This window comes from Haemorhous mexicanus, chromosome 2, assembly GCF_027477595.1.
Source record: "Haemorhous mexicanus isolate bHaeMex1 chromosome 2, bHaeMex1.pri, whole genome shotgun sequence".
Taxonomy (NCBI): domain Eukaryota; kingdom Metazoa; phylum Chordata; class Aves; order Passeriformes; family Fringillidae; genus Haemorhous; species Haemorhous mexicanus.
In genome coordinates, this window is record NC_082342.1 from 29,642,962 (window position 1) to 29,665,297 (window position 22,336).

The window sequence follows — 22,336 nt, forward strand, 5'->3', positions numbered from 1 at the left end:
AGATCAGCATGCTAAAGGCTGAGCTCTTCTCACGTTCTCAGAGTTGGTATGTCAAGATAACGATGATGTGCTCTAGATCCTGTTTGGTTCAGTCTCCACCATGTGAGACTGGGAAGTGATGAGGGAAGGACTGTGCGCGTGCAGACGAAGGCAGAGGGGAAAGAAAGGGGAACTTTCAAGACTGAAGAGAGTGCAGGCTGTGTTCTCTTACACGAGGGAAGTGATACTTCTACATCCATCCCCAGTCCTTGAAAGGGCTCTGTTGAGACTCCATCCAATTCTTTTTTCTGTCAATGGCCCCAGTGTCCTGTCACTGCTTCCTCACCTTTTTGTCTCTGGTAGGCCTGAAACCCTGGGCCCCTGGATGCGTGCTAGCCCTCACCTGGCCTTCATCTGGTGGATTGCAATTAAAGCTGAGAGATGATAGGAAAATGCTGAAAGCTTTAATAGATTGTATTAAGATTATGTTGCACTAATTGTTTAAGAGTAAATAAGAGTGTAATATATGGAAGAGTTATACTGTGTCATAATAAGCTGAAGTTAATCTCCGCAGAATTTCTGTCCAGATATTTAATTTCTGCGAAAGGAGTGGCTAAAATAGTCACAGAAGATCGGAAGTTTCTAATGCTTGCTTCAGATCAGGCAAGCACAAAAATTCAGTCCCCAGAAAAGTATCTTAATACACTGAGACTTGAACCTGCAAGCCAACACAATGGTATTGGCATTTAATCCTCTGAATATTACATGAGAGGAGTGAGAACATTAGAAATTCACTAGTTCCCTAAGGAGTTCAATCCAAGGTCCTTTTTCTCCTGAGGAAAGACAACATGCCTGACTACAGTCCTGCATATCATCCAAATGTCACATCTATTCTTTAAGAATAATCACTTAAGAAGATGACCCAATCCAAGTGAAGTTAAGTATATGAATGTCCTCCAGAGGATGTCTGAAATATTGGTAAAATTTGGATTTTGTCACAATTTGAACCACAGGCTGAAAATGTCCTTAATTATGCCTTTTTAAAAAACTTATAAAGTGCTAATCAAAATAATTACAGAAGTCTTTTAGCAGGCTTTGAAGTGAATTCTTTAACTGTGATCACAAACTACTACTACTTCATTTCCTTTGACTTTTTAGGCTATCCTCATCTGTGTATTGCTTTTATTACAGGAAATATGCCCACAGTCATACTGAGAAAAAGAAGGCAAGCAAGAACAGGTCTCCTATAAACACTTTCATCTATTTTTTTTCCCATTTCAGCTGTTGTATGAGAAGATGGCTCTCTTACCATGGTTCTTAGTAAAAACAGCACAAATTAACCACAGACTTCACCTTAGTGAAGCTCCATTTACCACGATCAGTACTCCAAGGCCATTCTTACAAAAGATGTCACAAGTTACGAGTGAGGTATTCCACAGTGGTTACCATGCCTTACTATAGCCAAAGGTCAACACAGAGACAAGGCCTCAATCCACAAAGCAGTAGATGTCACAGCATCTGTCTCCTCACATCTTTTTGGCACTTACCTCTGCTTTCTGATTGAAATAGTGACCACATCTGCCTCCTCCTTTTTGCTGGTTGAAAGGAAGGCTCCCTTTTTCTGGATTAAAAACTTAGCAATGACATTGACTGCAGCCTTGTGCTGCTCCTTTCCTTTTGAATAACACACCTGGAAAAGATGTTTATTATACACAGAGAGTGAATTATGTGGAACGGACAGGCAACAAACAGAAATCCAAAGGATTATTCTGGATGGGTCCGAATCTATTTTACATCAATTCACATTTGGATACAACAGCTGAACTGGGGGCACCTAGGTTAGAGCCTGTGATGGGCAGGACCATACATGGAGGAATTGTGACATCCTGTGGCGAAAATAGGAAATGGCACACAAACGGTTACCTATTTTAAATAGATAACTTTTGGAACTTCCAGATAGCAAAGCCTCAACAGTGCTTGTAAGGCTAGAACTTTTGTTGCCCGTAGCTTAGATTTTTTTTAATAACTAGAAAAGGTCACCACAAAGCATCACAGGCATCCAACACCATGACAGTGCTGTCATTTGACCCCTGCTTAAGAGCGGAAGATGACCATCTACAGAATGAAACTTAAAGCCAGATGAATGACATCTTGTCAGGGATTTCACAGATTGTCAGGAATTGCAGGATAAAAGTCACATTCAAGAAACCCTGTTCCCTCCCAGGCTTTGGAGGGCAGAAGGAAAACAGACTAGAGACTCATCATCTGTTTAGCTGAACTTCTTTGCTTTATCCTCCCTAATCCTGCCTTTCCACACCCTTCCTCACTTTTTCAGCTCCTCACCTAGGTCTCCCATTTTCTTGTCCAAACCTCTTCAGTTCTGTTTTACTGGCTGCTCACCCTGTCTCTCCCTCCTCCTTGTACCATACTGGTTCTCTACCAACCCACTCTGCCACTATCTGTTCTTTGCTCAGCCAGCCAAGTTTCTCCTCTAAAATCACACATTCATGTCCAATCCATCGTGTCTTTGTTCAGCTACTGCTCTGCTCCCAAATAGTACCTAATCCTACCCTGCTAAATTTTCTACTTCCCCCTGTCTGATTTCACAGTTCAAACACATCAGCAAGTCATCACAGCATAACAAGTCCATCAACAGAGCAGCAGTAATTCATCTTGCAGCAAATTAAAACATCTTATCTCAAGGTTAATGTGAGGTAAAATTAATTTGGCTCAGCCTTTGTCACGGGCAGCTAAACTAGTGCACTTTTCTGCCATTTTGCAACATGCAAAGTTAATCCACTCAGACTTTGTGCAGTCAAGGGTGTGGACAGCTTACTCATACATCCGAGCACCTGGTGTGCCCTGCAGCCAAGTGGCTATGAAAAAAATATCCAGATAGACAACACCGCAGCTCACCAACAGAGTCTTGTTCTGGAAAAGTTATTAATAAAAAAAACACCAAGAAACCAAACCCCAATTCTATGGCCCACAGATCTAAGCAGAAAGCTCATCAGTCAGGTTTTTTTTTTAGGAAATAGGAATCTTTTTTTGTTGCTTACAGTTCAGTTGACTGCAGCTCTCTTTCACCAAAGCAACAGGATATGTCCCTGACATACACAGATCAACCTACCAGATAAGCTATGAGTACTTTTCCAAAGTACTGATCATAGAGAAGATTGCAAAAGTTTAATGCCTGGGATCAAATATTTCCTCAGAGCCTTGTGTATGGAATATTTTTCTTTGAAAATGTGTGGTTTATATTAAAAATAAATAAATAAATAAACAAACAAGATCCATTCAGACCAAACCATGCCACTCAGCCCTTGCAGTGCATTCCACAGCACACAGCAGTGTGCTAGGGGCCCTGGCCAGGTCTCACACAGCTTCAGGTCCAGAAGAATACGGAGATTTCAGGCAAAGAACATTCGATATAGTAATAATCAACAAAACTTTTAATACTTGTAAGGCTGTCCACTGTTTATACCCGTAGTTCACAGAGATTTCTTAGAAATATAGCTAAATATTAGCCAATATTTTACCCACACACATATTCTAATCAAAGCAAGTTCCATGAACCTTAACCTTGAGCTTTATCACTCAGCCACATATACCTGTCACCTCCCATGAATAAGTACTGCTCTTCAGGCAGCTATGCAGTGACCTAAAAACTTCTTTTATTTTTGACAAGTTAGTTTTCAGCCACATCAGTCTCCAGAGCTGGTTTCCCTACATAGTCTTTCAGGTGACAGCACTCAACAGATCAGAGGCAGTAGGGCCAGGCAGCTCATGGTGAACAAAGAAAAATGTGACATCTCACATTTAGTCCAATTTAATGCAGAGCAAAAGTTAATAATGGGACTGCAGCTTTTTGGTTGTACATGACACCAGAGAGTACTTACCTGTTTGGCTATGCCCCGGTATTTTGTAGGACGCTCAAGAACCCATTTAGTTATTCCATTGTTCCTTCTCAACTTGGTTTCCATCTGATCCATTCCACACAAGAAAAAAAGAAATCCAGGCTGCCTGTATTTAGTAATCTCTGAAAACCTTAAAGTGGAAAAATATCAGAGGGTGGAGCTAGCAAAGAATAATTTCTTGGCCAAAGTACAGCTTACATACCCCATTACCCCAATGGAGATGTTCAGCTTGGAAATCATGATACAAGAAAGGAAAACTGAACTTGATAATGAGAAATGCCAGGGAACTCTATTGAAAAGTGACTTTTGTTGCCTCAACAAAAATTATAATAAGGTACCACACTGTAAAGCTCTTTAATAAAATGAGGGTCTTTACAGCCTGCTGGGTATCTTGAGGGCACGGATCAATCCATTGTGGGAAGTCACATCCTGCAGATGTACATATGTAGATGATATCTGCCAGAAACAAAGCTGTGACAGCGTTTCTTAGTTCAGACATATCTTCAGTTGACCCACTAACCTAAAAATGTTGTTGCTTCAGGCAAGGGATGGGCATTTAAAAAAGTAAACTAGCATTCAAAGTTAAATTGTCTACAAGCAAATTCACAGAGCCAAGGAATTTGGAACTACAGTCCTAAAGTTGCTTTCCTATAATGAGGTACTGAGGGGCCAGCATTTTATGTCAGATGTGACAAGCTGTGAATAACCCTTTGATATATGGTTTTATACACAAAATAACTAACATAAGGGACTTGCTTCAAGACTATAGACAGAGGAGAAGGCCCATTTTCAATTTCTCTGGTTTTTGTGTCCTATTCCTAGGCAGCGTTGCCTGCAAATCTCCTTATGTTCACAAAAGTATTAGTCTTTTCTGGTTTTAACATTAAGCATGAAGAAGCTTCCAACTTTGTTTCTTATAGAAAAGGATGTCCCCTTCCTTGAGGAAATAGCAATGTTTTGCAAAGCGTGATGTTTATTTGTACCACTTTTTATAGGCCTTTTCAGATGCTCTACAGATGAAAAAAACCCTGCAGCCTCTCTGGGCAGTAGGTACCAAGTCTATTTTCACAAAACCAGACAAGCAATTAGGTTGGAAAAGACCTCTGAGATCACTGAGTTCAACCTATGACCAAACACCACTGTGAAACAGACCACAGCACGGAAGCCACGTCCAGTCTTTCCTTGGACACCTCCACCGACAGCGCCGCCACCACCTCCCCGTGCAGTCCATCCCAAAGTCCAGTCTAAACCTCCTCTGGCACATCTTAAGGCTGTGTCCTCTTGTCTTGTAACTGGTTGCCTGGGAGAAGAGGCCAATCTCCAGCTGGCTACACCTTTCTTTCAAGGAATTCTAGAGATAAGGTCACCGAGGCTCCTTTTCCCGAGGCTAAACAAGCCCAGCTCCCTCAGCCACTCCTCGCAGGACTTGGGCCCCAGACCCTTCAACTGCTCCCTTGCCCTTCTCGGGACTCACTTTCACCACCTCACAGCTGCAGAAGTCCTAGGTGATAACAAGCAAAGCCAAAAATAAAAATATCCAGCCTTGAATCCTGTCCCTAACTGTAACTGCTAAACTAGATTTCCTAAGCACTAAGCGAGGGTCCCGGGAGCATCACATGCAACAACTCCAGCAGCGGCTGCTGAAAAGCAGAAATACACGTGTCCTTCCTTTCCCGGCCGCGCCCGTGCCCTGTCCTCCTCAGAGTCCAGCCACATCCCCACGCCCGCGCCGCTCTCCTGAGGCGGCACAAGATGGTGGCGGCAGGGCGAAGCCTCAGGGCTCTGCGGGGAGCGGCCGCGGGGGGCTGGATAGGGCAGGAGCACAAGCAGCAGCCCACCGGGAGCAGCCGGGAAAAACCCCGCGGGACGCGTTTGCCCCCGGTAGAGTCACGCTCAGCCGCCCCCAGGGCCGGGCCGGGCAGGGTCCAGCCCGGAGCAACGCCCGGCCACAGGGGCGGGACATTCCCGGCCCCGCCCGCCCGCCGTGACCATGGGAACGGCAGCCGGGCCAGAGCCGCTCCCGGCCGGACCTTCGGCTGCTCCTTCGGTACCGGGCCCGGCCGAGACGGCAGCGCCCTGCCCACAGCCCCGCCCCGCTGCAGCCCCGGGCGGCGGCCCCGGTACGGCCAGGCCGAGCCCTTGGGCGGGCGGGGGTCGGGAGTTGGGAGTTGGGCCGGACGGGGCGTGAGGCCTCCCCCGCCCCAGGGACGCTCTGCTCCAGCGCCCCGGGGCCCTCGCCGAGCTCGGCACGAGGTGGGTGCCGTCCGAGCAGCGGGCAAGCGATCGGGCTGGCGGCTCCAGCGAGGCTGGGACCGCGAAACATTAGCTGGGGCAAAGCCAGCTCTGTGTCCCAGAGGGAAGCATCATGTACAGTTTGGTATTTCCACTGGTTACCGTTGCACCGTGCCTTCCTTTTAATGTTTCATGTCATCACATTTTCTGTTTTAAGCTGACGGTGCCTCCTAAGAAAGCCGATTTTTCTACTAGATTTTTTTCACCTGTCTCTGCCACGGAGCAGTAGGATTTCAGCTGTGAGCCTCATTTGCACGATGGTGACATCTTGATACAGAGACATATATATCAGTTCTTTCTTCCTAGTTTGTTTCATCCTCTCTCTTACAGACAGACTTTTAAAGAAGGAAGTGGAGCCTGATTATTCATGCTGATTCCTCAAATATGTAACTAGTTCCGTTTGTTCACTTGTCTTTCAGACTCTGTACACACTGTGAACTGAGAGGGACCCTCCAAAGTCAAATGTCCATGCTCAACTTGGTGATAGACTGGTAGGTGTTGGCCAAAGACAGCTGACATGTTCACCTTGTCTTTTTCTGCATACACGTGGATAGAAACTGTCTAAGTCCTAAGGTGCTCCCTTAAAACAGCAAAATACAAAGCAGAGAAAGTTTATCTAAAACAAGACAACACAGGGAGTAGCTGGCCTATGGTGACTCTAGCAGCAGCCTAGAAATACCCAGCTTCATGTTCTGAGTCATTTCCTAAACTGTGTGTCAGTATTTTTAATAGTCTGTCTTCAAATGCTGTTAATTATAGCTTGTATATGTTACTTAAATCTAATAAAATAAGTGGGCATCTGCTGGGCTGTTGTTCAAGCAGAGCTGTCAGTTCCTTACTTACCTTGGGAGACATTTACACTACGGATCAATGTAGCCTACTTAGACTAAAATGAAATATCCAGCAACATCTAAGCAGCCAATAAAGACTGCAAATCCTTGCTGATTCTTCATACAGAATTAGCAGAGTTTAACTTCCTAGCTAATCTTTACCTAGTTAGCCCATGCTTAGCTTCCTACTGCATTTGCTCCCCTGCTGTCAGTATTCCCCTCAGCTAGTTTAAAACCAGCTAGGGTATGTCTGTGGGGGTTGCAGTCACACCTTCAGACAGCAGTGATTGATAGCTGCACAGGATGCATACAGGTAGAATGCCAGAGGAAAACAGACTTGGTGCAACTGCACAATGAATTGGATTTTAAGCAGAGTCCTCCTGAAGCTATGCATGTGACTGAGGCTGCAAGACAGATATTCTGAACTCAGATTTCATTGCTGTACAGCAAGGAGAAAAGCCCTGAGCAGCTTTCCAACAATAGAGTAAAGGAGCTTTTTTTTTTTTTTTTTAAGAATGTTTCTGGATATCTCTTACTGTATTATCTCAGAATATTTCTTACATCTACACAAAAACAAAAAGTATTTGTCTGCCTGTCCCTAGAGAGACAGAGCTGGGAACATTGCCTGTCATCAGTGAGACACTTGCAACAATATGGCTGTGCTAACAGTTCAGGCCAGATTAAGTAAACAGGCATCCTGTCACTAAAGTTGCCATGTCACAGGTGAATTGGTGCAGATGGGTGTGGTGGCAGACTGTTGCATAAAACATGTTTTAGAATCAGTCAGCAAGTGTGTAGTGTACAATTCAAAACCCTACATCCTTGAATTCTTAATCTCTAGCTTCACAATTTGGGATGGACAGAGGTTGTGATAGTATTAGTTCATAGGGTACTCCAAATGCATAAAAGTTGAACTCCTTTTGAAGACAAATGGAACAAAAATGCAATTTTGTGCACAGCAAGCAGCTACACATGGTAGGGTGCCTAGATCTTCAGCTGACACTGTCTTACATTCTGGTGTGTATTCTTGAAATGTCACCTGTGTGCATTTGAGTTAGCACCTGCTGAAATGAAAGGGGCAATTCACAACTCAATTCTGATTTTAGTTTGAACAGAAGCTCAAGCCAATAGAGCTATATCACTTATGATTGCAAAGACTTATTGGCAACCATAAACTTAGCAATTTAAGGCATATCTACCCAGGGAAATTAGTCCTTAAAAGGAAGGGTGTAGATGTTTAATGTGATCATTTTTGTATGCTAGCTCCCTTTGAGTTATTTTTAACAAATGCTAAAATCGTTCCAGTATAAAATAATGTAACTTTTCCCTGCAAGTGGAATATGTTACTTAATTTCTAGAGCACTAGAAATAGGAGGGAGTTACATGGGGTAATGTGCTAGAAGTTCACATTGCTGCACATTCACAGTTACTGCACACTAACTTCTTTATGTAACAAACCGTTAGACCTTTTGGTTTTTAGTACAAGTTTAGCACTGGAAAACAGCCAGAAGACAAATCTGTGCATCTGCTGCTAGTCTGGTATGCTCCACATCTTGAGAAGAACCATCTAACTAGCTGACATCATTTATCATACGTATGCCGCCTTCTTTCCCCATCCCAAATGTGCAGTCCTGTAAATCACAGCAGGCTGGAATTCTGCTCTCTTTAATGCTGTTTGAAGTAGCAAAATTACAGCCTCTCTTCTTTGTGTCCACACAAATGTTAGGTGAAGGCACCGATATTCTGAAGCATGGCTACTGGACTGATTCATTTTCCAGCCTGCAGTTTGTGTTTCAAGAGTGAAGATCCAGTGCCTGCATATATTGGTCAAAGATGGAGGGCTCAGCAGCGCCTGGAGGCTCTTCAGTGCCTTGCTGTGTAAGTGTTCTATGGTTGGACAATTTAAAACAAACACACCAACAAAACCAACAAAAAGCCGTGCATGCTGAAGTGGAGATGACTGCAATTTGCTCCTACTTATATTTCCCTTGAAATTAAGAGATTGCAGCTGTTGTGGAGTACGGTTACCCATCTGTTTCTTACAGGGTGGTTGTTGCACATTCCTTCATCCCTGTGCTATCTGCTTTGCAGCGGTTGCCATGAAAAAGAAGAGAGTTATTTCAATCTCTTACAGATCAGATGAGTTATGAAGACTTCAGTGACTCATGTGTGTTACTTCAGTGGGAGCTCTTTGATTTTAATCCTGTGCAATTGCAGCTGGTTAGGTTGTTTTTGCTGCTCCTTCCAGGGTCCTTGGGGCCTGAACCAGGGCACCACATTTTTAGTGCAGGGGTTTCTTAGTTGAGCTTTCTCCTGGTGTCACAATTTGGGTTCTTATTTAGCAGATATTAAAAAAAAAAATAGTGTTTTGCCACACCACAGGTTTTTTAACTCCTCTTGTAGCTGTATGCAAGACTGCAGGCATCAGCCTAGGTTTTTGTCTTCAAAGGTTCTTTCTGCTTTAAGCAACTGTGTTTAGACCGTGGGCTTTTCAGATGGTGCTTGCTCTGGCGTTGCTGGTAACTGAGTTCTGCCACATGCCAGACAATATTCAAAGATGCTCAAGAGTGATACAGTGGATTTCACACCTGGTTTTGTTCAGTTTTAAAGGCATATTCTTCTCATTTCCATAATAAAAAAATAAATTGGAGTATTTTTTTCTTAATACTATTTTCAGTGTTTCAAACGGTCCCCAGCACATGAGCACCTCAGTGGCTTTTTACATTTTGCCTGCAATACTGTAATAACTTGACACCTGCACTGCTTTAAAATTAATTTGCATTTCAACAACATGTATTTCCAAAATGTCTTGCAATTAACAAAAAATGAGAAATACATCCTCTCTGTTTCAACCTGCACTGATTGACAGTGCTGCTGATACGGAAGACAGAATGTTTCCCAGCTGTCTTCTCAGTAGTTGCATTGCCTCTGCAAGGTTACTGGGAATAAATGCTCATTTATTTCAGCAAAGTCAGCAAATATAAGTCAAGGACATGCAAGAGGCAGGATCTGTGGAATAAAAAGGGCTATTTCCCTGGGTTCCCATTGTGCCTATAACTATACCATAACAGGATGAACGGTTTATGCTAATAAAGTTAGATCATAAGAATAAGTGCCCACCTGTGCTGAATGAAACACAAATCCATCTGGATGGAGCAACAGTCTGATATATAAAGAGTCAGCTAATGGAACTAGCCATCAGCTCAATTAACTCATTTGAATTACAAACACAACTTCACAATAATAGGTTGATTAGTGCTGAGCAAGTATATCAGGTTACGACATTGCATCTCAAAATATTCCCTTCTCTTTTCTTATGTGATGTGACTGAAAGCCTTGGGAAGAGATGACTTTAAACTTACCTTGGCAGTAAATTGTGTGTCACAGGAGGTTAATGAAGCATCTCGCTTGAAGCTTTCCTGTGGCAGGTAGCCATACTGTGCCTCCCCAGATTCCACAGCACAGTTTGCAGGAATTAGATCAGGGCTTGGAAGACAACAGGTCTCAGCATGTAATCCTCTGTTTTGATCTCAGCTGTTGAGCAATGTTAAGTATTGTTAATTGTATCTCTGTAAATATACCTTTGTAATTAAAATCAGGCGTCAGCAACCAACCCCAGTACCCACAAGTCCATACATCTAGAGATCAGAATTCATACAAGTTGCCAGAAATGGTCTTATAGTAAACTTGGCCTTCAGTTCTTGCCTTATACATAGCTCAAAGAAATAAAATCATCATAGAATCATAAAATGGCCTGGGGTGGAGGGGACCTTAAAGATCATCTAGTTCCCCTTTCACTCACAGCTCCATCCAACCTGGTCTCAAACACTTCCAGGGATGGGGCATCCACGACTTCTCTAGGAACATCTTCTATTTTTTGTCTTTAACAGCTGTGCAGACTGAGAAGAGTAAGACTGGAGTATAAGGCAGTTGTGAAATCAAATAGCAATCCTGATTAATAACTTTCAAATTTCTCAGTTCTACCCGTTATCTCACTGGCTGCCTTAATGAGGTTTTCCACATGATCTTCCAGAGCCTTCAAGAAGACTCTTCAAGATGTTATAGTGAAAAATTTAAACCATCTGCAAAATTTAAATTCAAAATGGGGAAAAAAAAAGAAGCATTCTTGCAAAAGATATGGTTGTTTCAGCATAGATTTTGAAACATTCCCATGATTGTCCTGATTTTTCTCCTTTACTGGAGAACTCAAATTGAAATTGCTGATTCTAAACATTTACTCAAAATCTCTTTACCTACTTTTCAAAGGTAGAAGGTGCATTCTCCTTTCCTCATTCTGTCTTTATACGTATTTGGAACCTGTTTCACTCTTGAGACAAAAAGCCTGCTCCCCCCACTTCCAATAAAAATGGTTTCCTTTACAAAGTTAAGCATGTACAAGTGGTTAATACTTTTCATAGCAAGCTCATAAGAAAATTTTAATGAAGTCAGTAAAGACCATTTCTTGACCATACATAGTGGGAAATAAAGTGTCAAACTGTTTTGCTACATAGGTAAACGTGAAAAAACCAAAATATAGTTGCTAGCATAAGTGTGAGGCTTGGGGGGAATTCCTAGCGTGCATGTTGGATAGTGCAACCAGAGGGAAGAGAGAGGGGAAAAAAAAAAGACACAAGGAAAAAAGATAACTGCTCTGATTGTACTTTCTAAATGATGTCCTGTATTTTGGCTTTCAGAGGTCAGTCTTCTCTTCACCTACCTCAGGTTGTGTATGAAGATCCTGAGGTTAATGGAAGGAATCGCTACAAATATTTTGCACGGTAAGGAAGGAGCTGATTTGAAACAGGGTTCAGCTTCTTTCTGTGCATTTCGAGAGCACCTAAGTAAAGGCCAGAGCATTATTTTTTTCTGTATTTTCTGTCAGTACTTTGATCAGTTCTTTGATAAAATACAAAATTTTAATAGTAACCAGGTCTTAAAACACAAGGACTTTCTAAATTCACACTATGACAGAATTTTCAGTTATGAGTTACCATATAAGCAAATATATCAGCCATTCTGTACTTAATAAGAAAACTTTGGGCTGTAGATCATCCTGTGCAAAGGAAGAAGATATTTACAAAGGCAGTGTGGTTCTCCAGACCCCTAGAAAGGTGTTTTCTTAAGAAGGAGCCCTTTAACTCCCAGTTTCTTCCAGGAGCAGAAACGGAGCAAAGGGAAGCCTTGATTAACTTTTCATCCATGTCCCCTACTGTAGGACTGCTCTGCCCCTTCCACAAAGACATTGCAGGTCAGCAATGGACTCAAGATCTGAACCAACAGCTGTCTTATGAGCATTCTTGGCTTAGTCACATACACTTTGAATTGCATTCACTATTTTACTCAGCAGCTATTGGCCACTATATCCACTTTAAATATAAAAAAATTGCAAAGTTTAATAAGTTGAAGTTTATTATGGCTCCTTTATCAACAGTTTTAAAAGAACAAAGACGACGTTATCATCTGCAATATGAAATTAAGCTTCAAAGTCTCCCAAAGGCTAAGGGAAATAGATGGAGAACTGCAATATGCAAACTATAAGAATGCCTAGGAAGGAATTATTAATATGTAGTTGAGCCCAAATCACTTTCAAGATACCTCATAAAGTATTGCAAAAAATGAAACAATAAAATTAAGGCAGTCCAAACCAGCTTATCAGCGAATTGTAGGAATGAATTTCGGGATTTCAAGCAGTAATTCAAAAAACCCACTACTCTTTAAAAAAAGTAAAAGAGAAGTAAAAAAAGTAAGCTAATTAGTGAAACACACACAAAATATTTGGAACACACTCAAAACTAACTTTAGTAATTGTCTTGTTTTGCAACTCCAGTTTCTGCTTTGACTTACAAGAATAACACTCAGTCCTGATGTTTACTGGTGAAACTTCCTCTGTTCCTCCTGAGCTATGAAAGAGTGCTTTAATATTTAGGCTCAATTCTTAAACGTGCAACTAACAGAACCACAGTTGTGGAAAATTAGTATTAACTCCACTTAATTTAGTGGACTGCAGTTTTTCTGAACTATAATGATATTTTAGGCTTATCCTTGTTGTCTTACTTTCATTCTCTCTCTTCAGACCTCTCAGGTCTTCTAGGCTGCCTCCAGCAGGTATTCCAGAAGCTGTTGCTGATACGAAGTCCGAGTAAGTAGTGACTTTTGGAAAATTACTATTGTAATGGGTAACATCTCACCAGAAGAAGATCAGGAAACTATTTGTCTGGTGACCACTATTTTTCATAATGAACCAACAGGAAAAGCTTGTTAAGAGGTTAAGGTGCTGCTCTCATCATTGAGAATTCTAGAGGAAATACATGATGGACTTTTTCAGAACTTGCTTACAGTATATAAGTAGTGCTTTGTGAATAAAGGATGTGCCTCTAGTGTGTTAAGACTGTGAGGCTTGAAACAGAAAGCTAGGTGTCTCTGAATTCTAGAAGAGATAACATTGCAAAAAAGATTTCTCTAGTAAAGCAATATTGTTGAAAGGTCTTCTGATGTTTTATTATAATCTCTATGATAGATGTAATGCTGCTCAGAGATGTAGAGCATCAGTAATGTAGTCTAATGTGGTTTTCAGAGAGTATCAAATTTTGAGGTCACATAATAAAATTCACTTCCTGGTGGAGTTAATGGAAATTGCACATGCTTATATCAGAATTAAATTTTTATTCTGGAATTGTTGGAAAGAGAAACATGTAAACTAAATTGAAGCAGTCCTACTTCATGTTACTTCAACAATTTTGTGTCCATTAAATGCAATGCTTTAGAATGGGATAGATAGGGAAGATTTGTGTGTAATAATCATGAGAGCTGAAACTAGAAGATTTCTGGATTATTTATTTAAGGAGGGTCTTTCAGACTCAGTGTAGCCTCAGTCTCCTTTTACCAAAGATAATGGAGTTAACGTCAATGGGAGTAATGTTAAGATAAACCAAAACACATTTAAGACTCCCACGTTTGACTAACGTGTTTCTGGTTTGTTTGCTTGGAGGTTTTTTTAATGAATGTGACCAATCTTCCATCTTGCACCTCTTTTTAGGACAGAGTCGCATGTCATGTCAGCTGCAGGGGACAGCCAGGTCCTTGGCCTCATGTTCCGAACCCTGGGGACACAGACAGATTACAGGGATGGTGAAGCACAGACAGATCCCTATTCCCCTGAATATGTAGTCCGCAGTGGCTCAGTCCCTGAAATTCTGACGCTTGCTACACTCACTTGGGGTGAGTTGTGAAATTAAGATAAATTATAATAATCACGACACCTCTTTACCAGAAAGTTCTTTTCAATGTCAGGTTTCAAGTCTATTGCCAGTTTTGATGGTTGTTTTTTTTTTTTTTTGCGTGCATTTGGGGCAATTATTTTGTCTGTTTCTAAAATAAATATGATATTTCACTACTTAATGGTTCTGTAGCATTTCATGAAGGGTTTTGAGGACCATTCAATATAGAAAGGTCATGTTTCACAAATGGGAACTAGGAGCAGTTTTTCCATTTACCCACTGTCCTCCAGCTGCTCTTAGATTTGCACATCATTAAAAAAACCCAGTATGAAGACTGCTGCCCTGGAACATACCTGTGATTCTCATCTCCCAGTGTCTCACCTGTAACGATGATGACACTGCACATACCAAAGAAAGTGCTCATTCTCAGAAAGTATCTTCCTAGAAAAGCTTTTCTCCCTTTGCAGCCTGCAGTAGAAGAATGAAGTGCCAGTGTTAGTGTGCACTGAACTGTAGCAACTGCAGGTCCCACCACGCCTCATACTGTAGAATCTTGCTGGCCTTAGAAGTATTTACTTCTGGCTTTTGACAGTTCTGCCTGTGTTTACCACATGGGCCTGTACCCATCCAGCCCTCTCATACTTTTTGGTGGTAGCTATTTGTAGGATTTGCCAATCTCCCAAAGGGCTAATGCTTCTTGTCCCTGTAAGGTCGGGGGCTGCCAGCAGGACAAGCTGAGATGGAGATTATTGATCGCATCCGGGAAAAACGCGCTTGGGAAGCAGCTCTGCCACCCATGGACAGTCCCTCAAACATCGCAAAGAGGTTGAAGATGATGGAGGCTATGGAAAGGAAGGAGTGGGCCTATAGAGAAGAGGAAATAGACAAGTAGGAGTCTGCTTATACTCTTTTATTTCTTTTAATTGTGTGCTGAATAGAGGAGGAGCAAGAAGGTTTAGGGGATTGGCTGAAGGGTACAACAAGCCTTCTAATTCTTGGAAAATACTCTGATTTTGGGAAGGGATATTTTTCTTAAATTTAGTCTCCAGGTCTGCTACCACAATATATTTTATCAGTGCTTAACTCTCTTTTTAAAATGAAAGACTGAATATGAGAAATGCAATATGAGCTATTTGTAAAGGTATGTAGGATTTGACGGTGGCAGCATTGCACAGAACACTGCAGAGTACACTCAATACTGCCTGACCTTTTCTTTCCTTGCAGGTTGCAGAAGGTTCAAATGGAAGTCTTTAAGAAGGTGATGCAGAGGCGAGAGGAGAATCGGAATGAGCTGAATGCCATGCGCTTGAACAACCATTGGCAAAATCATCAGAAGGCTAAAGAAGAGAAAATGAGAAAGATTCAGCATGACTGTGCATTGAGTAAGTCTGAAAGACAGGAAGAGAGGGGTATGAGGCAGTTTTCAGACAAGCCATTTCTATTTTCACAAGGTTACCATCTATTCAGAATTAAATAGGTTGTATCCACAGTATCAATGTGCATGGCCAGCATTTGGTTTGTCATGTTTTTATTTTATCTAGCAAAAGCTCTTGTGAATTTACAAAGATACGGCTTTTATAGAACTATTTGTGTGAACTGTCTCACATTTGTATTTCCTTTTCAGTGCTCAGAAAAGTGATAGCTAAGAGGAAGAATTGGATGGGAAAGCTGGAGAGACGAGATATCATCAGAGAGTATAATGACTTTGCATCACAAACATACGCTCCTTTGTCTCGGATTGGTTTTTTCCCAGACAACAATTCTGACTACTATGCGGTAAAAAACTACTATCTTAACACCTTTGCAGGTAAGGCGTTTTGGAAGACTTATTTGGGGGAGGTACTTACTCAAGATATTGCCAAAATTCAAGTTTCCCTCCCCATCTTAACCACTGTTTGTATTAAAATCCTTGTAGATATTATAATCTTTCTTCATATTATAATCTTAGGATTGTGTGAACTGGAAAAATCTGCCCCGCCTTCTATCTTCCCGATCAAGATTAAAGCTCCGAAACCTAAATGCATTATCACAAAGACTGGCTATATTAAAAGGTCAGGAAGACTAGAGGTAGTCCTGGCACAAGTTCACCAGGTATGAAGCTGCATCCAGCAGCATGTCAGTTCCTCTTAGATTTGAACTGCTCATCAATGCAATTGGGAAGATGTGTAAGCTTCTTCCCAATTTTCTGTACTGAATTCTTATTCTGTAAAACAGCTTCTAGGACAGAATGAATCAAACATGCAGACTGTTGCAGGCTTGACCAGTACTGCTGTGATACTCAGCCCATCAGTACTCTCACTCCTGCTTCTGCTCCAATCCTATAGACATCAAGCACAAACAAATCCGTCTTCCTACAGATCAGGTATTTGGATTGGAACATATTATGTCAATTTGAAATTCTCACCCATTTCTCATTCTCATTGCTCCATTTTATAATACACTACTGACTACACTGTCAAGCTTCCAATAATTAAAGAAAGCAAATCTGGATTCATATTCTAAAAATTTTGTACATTCTTTTAAAAGTACATTTAAAGTACATATTGTAAAAGCGTCTGTAGCAAAGCATGATTAAAAGCATGATTTATGATCCCACTCATAAAATCAGGTCGCCATGGTGGATGCATATCACTGTTGTTCCCTAAGAACAGCATCTGATTTGCAAACATGCTAATAGCATTTTGCATATCTTAATTTATCACAACTGTTCATGCAGATGAGGTGTCCATATATGCAATTAACCACCAAAGAAAGAAGTGCCTCATTTGCATCTGCAATCTGCAATATTCGTAAATGACATGTACTTTTAAGTACACTTCTTGTGATGCTATTGAGGGTTACCTTCATGTAAAATCAGGAATATTCTTGGCTGGCTGCTGTATCTTTGGAAAATAGTGACTCTAATTTGTAAAGCTTGGCAAGTTTCACTTACATTTATATATATATATATATATATATATATATATATATATACACACCCACCTCTTTTGTTTTAGTGTAATGTAATAATAATTTCAAAGCAGACAGTAGCCTGCTATTGCTGAATTTTAAATTGAAATCTTGGTCTGAAAAATCAATCATATTATCTCAAATTTAAATTCTGCTGGATCTTGTAAAGATGAAGTATTGCATTTGATTATTATCTAGAAAGAAACTTTCCAAAGAAAATCTTGAGTGCTACAGGTATTGTTCATAAGTAAGGACAAAACTCGTAGTTTTAAAGACACAGAAGTGTTGATGGGGTTTGAGTTTGGGTGGGTTTGCATAAAATTCAAGAAGTAATTGTGTAGTCTGCATCATAACACGGTTCTCATTGTCAGCAGAATGTTAGTCCAAGCTTTTGAAGCTGAATTCCAGTTACAACACTTGTATTCTGTCTGTTTAAAATACTCCTCATGGTTTGAAAGACTGTGGTGAAGTGTCTAAACTGGAGCCAGAGAGAAGTGTGAGCAGCCGAGTGCTGGCTGCTCACACAATAATGTCTCTTCAAAGAAAAACTGGTGGACAAAGGAAGATGGAATGCAGAACAAATGCAGATAATTCTGCACACTTTGTTTCTTAAATCGGTGTAGATCCCTTGGTCTGCATTGAGTTATAGCAACTGAGAGGCTAACATAAGTAATATTCATTTCCCCACCACAAAAATGCCAAATGTATATTCTTTTAAAATCACAAACTGTTTCCTTTGCAGACAAAAATTATAAAATAAATCCATTATGCAAAATTTAACTGCTGCTTTTAGATATACAGAAGAAGACCCCAGGCTGGTTGGTCCGGACAAGCAGAAAGTACTGACCCTGTGAAACACCCAGACTGTCCCCACTGTTAGATTTAAACAATTTTTCTGTTCAGAGAATCAAGAAATGACTGCCCCAATTAGCTCTTGAGCTCTCTGCTGCTGTTCCTGGTCACTTCTCCCATCAGAGGCTTTTGCTTCTGAAGTTCAATGGCTATAGAATGTTCTGGCTTAGCAGAGCCTTGCTGACAGGTCCAGCTCAAATGCTGCTGGAGCTGTCAAAAACAGAGCAGTAAAGCATGCAAAGTACTTGCATTAACAGAATTTAGGACAATCCTCTCTGAGAGGAGCTTTTTGACCACTTGGAATAAGCAGTCCCAATTGTGCCAACAAACTTCCCATCACACACAGTAGAAGAGCAGTTTAAAGCAGGTAATTAGGGATCATCTTGCCAAGGGCACTGTGTTGCTTTGCCTTATTTCTATAGCTGAGTAGCCAGATCAGTTTTCTATTCTAAAGCTTTATTTTAATGCTCTCCTAGCACACTTAATCCATAAATTCTCTCCCATAATCCTAGAAATAAAGTGGAATCCTAGAAAATTCAGAGTACATGGAGATCTAGCTCTACAATGAGTTTTTAAAATTTTTCCTGGATTATCTAGAAGCAAGTGACAAATATAGGAGGAATGCTAGATACTGACCTCAGAAGCCATTAGTTTCAATAAAGGGAGTTGTCAAGGCTTGCTTCTCTGGCCAAACATGAGGAAAGATGGATGAATTCTTCTCATCATATGCCTTTTTGTTTGCCATATTGAGGGTATTCTTAGGCTTAATGCTTTTTAGAAGGGATAAACAATAATTCAAGTAAGTACAAAAAGGATCTGTGGCCTCCTAGGAATGAGAGCTGCTTCTTTCAGACATGAAACTAAGCCAAAATAAGTGATTTTAGAAGCAAACTTATTTTAGGACCATACTGAAACCTTTTGCAGAAGTATTATGTACACTCAGTAGTCTTTGAATAATTCTCTAAAATAAGAGAACATGGCAGAAACAGGAGTAACCCAAAATTTACAGTAAAAACAAAAATCTTTATTTTAAGCCAGATCAGTAAAAGGACAGAGAAGGATAGTTCCTTCTAACAGTGCCTTAAGGAGTGCAAGTGAGCCATTATATATATCAGCCTAGTATGAAAATCCAAGGCATTAAGGACATAACATCCCAATACAGATAACTCCTGCAGGGAATAAATGCAGTAAGTGAATACACCAAGGAGTGGAGGAGGTGGTAGAAGACATCCCAATGCAGAACAATACATGACTTTAGGCAGACCATTTATGCTCTAGTGACTCAGGAGGGATGAAGCACCAGGTAGTTTCAAAGTATTATATCAAGATGAGGTCAGAACCAGAAACTTTTCACCTCAGCATTGGGTGCAATTCTCACCATGTCTGTTTTCCTTCATCCGGTTGCTGGAAAGAGGTAGAGAAGTAGAGGGGCCAATAATGTCTCTGGAGAAAATCTCTGCCAACTTCAAAGCATAGGAAAGGCTGTAAAAGCAGTTATTTCTTCAAGAGCAGATCTCCACACAGTGTTGGTTGGCTCATGCTCAGACAGGCTCTGAGAGCTTTTATGTCAGTCTTGATCAGCCAAGATGCAGCAGCCACGCTGCATTGCTAAGCAGGTTGGCAGCCTGTCCTCAGTGATCCTACCTGAAAGGAGACTGCAGCCAGGTGGAGGTTGGCCTCTTCTCCCAGGCAACCAGTGACAGGACAAGAGGGCACAGTCTTAAACTGCACCAGGGGAGGTTTAGATTGGAATTAGGAAGAATTTCTTCACAGATTAGACATTGGGATGGGCTGCTCAGGGAGGTGGTGGAGTCACAGTCCCTGGAGGTGTTTAAAGAAAGACTGGAATAAAAAAAAAAGACAGTACCACGGTCTGCTTGCCATGGTGGTGTTCAGTCATAGGTTCAACTCGATGATCTCTGAGGTCTTTTCCAACCTCACTGATTCTGTGATTGTGTAATCCCACAATTACCATTTGTGAGCAAAGAGGAAGAAGGAGACCCATGACTGCATGCTTTGTGCTGTATTCAAAAATCAAATATACCTAGGATCTTGTGGAATGGAGAGGATCACAGAGTAGATAATGGAGGAATCTAAAGAATGGATTGAATGATTTCTTTGAATGGAGAGTTGCTGCTTAAGCTGTTATCCTGTCAAGAGTTCTGCTTCTGTCAGAAGCTGGCTGAGAAGCCAAGGTGTATGGTGAAAAGCATGAGTGCCATTTGCTGTTCACTGCATTTGCCAGGAGAGTGGAAAAGAGATGACTTTTGTTCTTCCACTGTCCAATCCAGTCAGATCCTACCTTGACTCTGAACCTGCTACCTGAATAAAGGAATGTAGTCTGTATCAGATCAAGTATTTTTGTAATGATTCTTGAGTCCTGGTGTCTCTGTTTCCAAAAATGAGAACTTGTTAAGTTGGGCAGAACCAGTTTAGGCAAAACCCCTGTATTTTCTTTTTCTTTTCTTATGTTAAAATCTTAATTTAAAGCATCAGATTAGAGAAAGCAAATGCTAAGCATTTTTTTTTACTTAGTAAAGATAGTCAAGCAGGCACTAGACAGTGTTGACATGAAAACATAAAGCCCCTTCTAAGAACTGCAGTATATCTCAAATCTGCATTAATAAGGATTCCCGCTTGTCCAAATTAATCATAGATTTTTCTGTCTTTAAAGGTTGTTAGTCTGGTTAGCAGGAAACAGTTTTGGAGGCCACAGTTTTATTAGGAAAATTCTTATGAATGCAAGATTGTACTAATAAACATTGTAGCCATTGTTTTCAAGAGAGTCACAACTACAGCAGCCTTTTCTTTCTGCTTTCCTTGTCCTGCCATCTTGCAAATCTCTTTATAAATCTCTCTTATAATCTTCATGCTAGGGAGCTCTAAGGTCTTCACACACAAAACACAGTTCAGAAAATCTCTCAACATTTTTGAGCTATAACCATTTCACATGGCTAAAAAGCAGTTTATGGGCTCTGATTCTTCCATTATTAACATGGAGCATTTAAGAAGCTTTCAGTAGTAAAGTATTTTATCCCCTCCACCTAAAAACCTCTTTCCTTTTCTGGAGCAATTCATTTTCCTGACCTGAAAGATCAGATCCTACATGCAAGAAGGGTTTTTGTACAGTGACTACTGGAGTTTCAAAACTTCATTAATTTCACAATTAAATTTTGTGCAAATACCATCACTTTCCTGTTACTGGAGAGCTAAATTCAGCACTGAACTTTTTTCTTAAGTTTTTATTTTGATTTCCCTCCCTGGTGAAATACTGTATTTGAACATTTGAAAGAGAGAGAGTGAAAAAAGGAAAAGGCACACCTTCCCTTGCTGAAATATGATCTTTCAATAATAAGACTAAAGATCCAACCCATACAGTAGTAGGATTATAGTTTTGAAGAAACTTTAAATGGATATACTCCCTTGCCTTTCTGTGCAAGCCAAAGTGTCATATCCTGCAGCAGGCAAGCATTGTCATGCAGTTGGAAATGCTTGTCTGAATATCTAGTTCTAAGGGGCTGGTGGTGGGAAATTGGCAGGACTTGGGCTTTTTAAACAGTTTGAAAATGTCTTGAGAGAGCTGAGGGTGTGGTTGCACTTCCACTCTAGTCTGCTGACAAAGTGTGGTGTCTGCCACCAATCAGCTGCAAGCAAGATAAACCCACACTTAATGGGCTTTTGCATTTTCTTGGTAGAAGGAAGTTTTTGGACAAGACGGTTTCTCTTTTGCCCCTAGTCCACCTGTACAGTTGCTGTGGGTGCCAAGGGGCTGCTGGGCAGTTGTAGATGAGCAGAGCAGAGTTCCAAAACATATTTTGCTAGGAAGGGGTCATTTGGTTCAATCTTGTGCAGTAATAGTTTATCATACAAAGACATTTCACTGTCACAGAACAGTGACAATATCCTCTTCAAGTGAGCCCTTCATAAAACCTCCCAACTGCACATTTCTAAGCCACAGTAACGAGCATTACCTATCACTAAAGGAAAAGAGTTATAGCATTCCTAGAAAATTAATTATTTGAGAATTAGAGCTAAAGTTCATAGCCACTTTAGATTAATTTTAGGTGACTCACAAGTGCTGATTAATTATTGGTAAATACAGTAAAATAACTCCTGCTTCCTTCTTACATAGGATTTTGACATTCCCATCAATGTCTTCTGACCAGCCAATAACTTCATCTACTGACCATGGTCAGTTTTTCAGTTGATCTGCAGTAAGAAATAGAAGCCACAAGCCTGCAAAGCTTTCAGCTCCCTGTAGTCAGTGTAGTCAGCAACAGTCAGCATCTAGAGGACTGGT

At 40.9% G+C, this 22,336-nt stretch overlaps 1 protein-coding gene and 1 long non-coding RNA gene across 2 annotated transcripts in view; one reads left to right on the forward strand and one right to left on the reverse strand.

The window, feature by feature from the left end:
• Positions 1–1,534: 1,534 nt before the first annotated feature.
• LOC132323160 (uncharacterized) lies at positions 1,535–10,460 on the reverse strand. The gene is made up of 3 exons (XR_009485273.1): positions 10,381–10,460; positions 3,879–4,026; positions 1,535–1,669 (listed from the first exon to the last, which is right to left on the reverse strand). It is a non-coding gene; the product is annotated as an uncharacterized LOC132323160 (long non-coding RNA).
• Positions 5,898–22,336, forward strand: part of CFAP91 (cilia and flagella associated protein 91) — a 30,345-nt gene continuing 13,906 nt past the window's right edge. The window contains exons 1-10 of the mRNA XM_059838084.1: positions 5,898–6,149; positions 6,608–6,679; positions 8,745–8,896; positions 11,713–11,796; positions 13,092–13,157; positions 14,055–14,236; positions 14,946–15,123; positions 15,460–15,617; positions 15,860–16,042; positions 16,184–16,326. Coding sequence (XP_059694067.1) covers positions 8,769–8,896; positions 11,713–11,796; positions 13,092–13,157; positions 14,055–14,236; positions 14,946–15,123; positions 15,460–15,617; positions 15,860–16,042; positions 16,184–16,326 — 1,122 coding nt within the window. The 5' untranslated portion in view covers positions 5,898–6,149; positions 6,608–6,679; positions 8,745–8,768. The remainder of the gene's footprint in view (positions 6,150–6,607; positions 6,680–8,744; positions 8,897–11,712; positions 11,797–13,091; positions 13,158–14,054; positions 14,237–14,945; positions 15,124–15,459; positions 15,618–15,859; positions 16,043–16,183; positions 16,327–22,336) is intronic.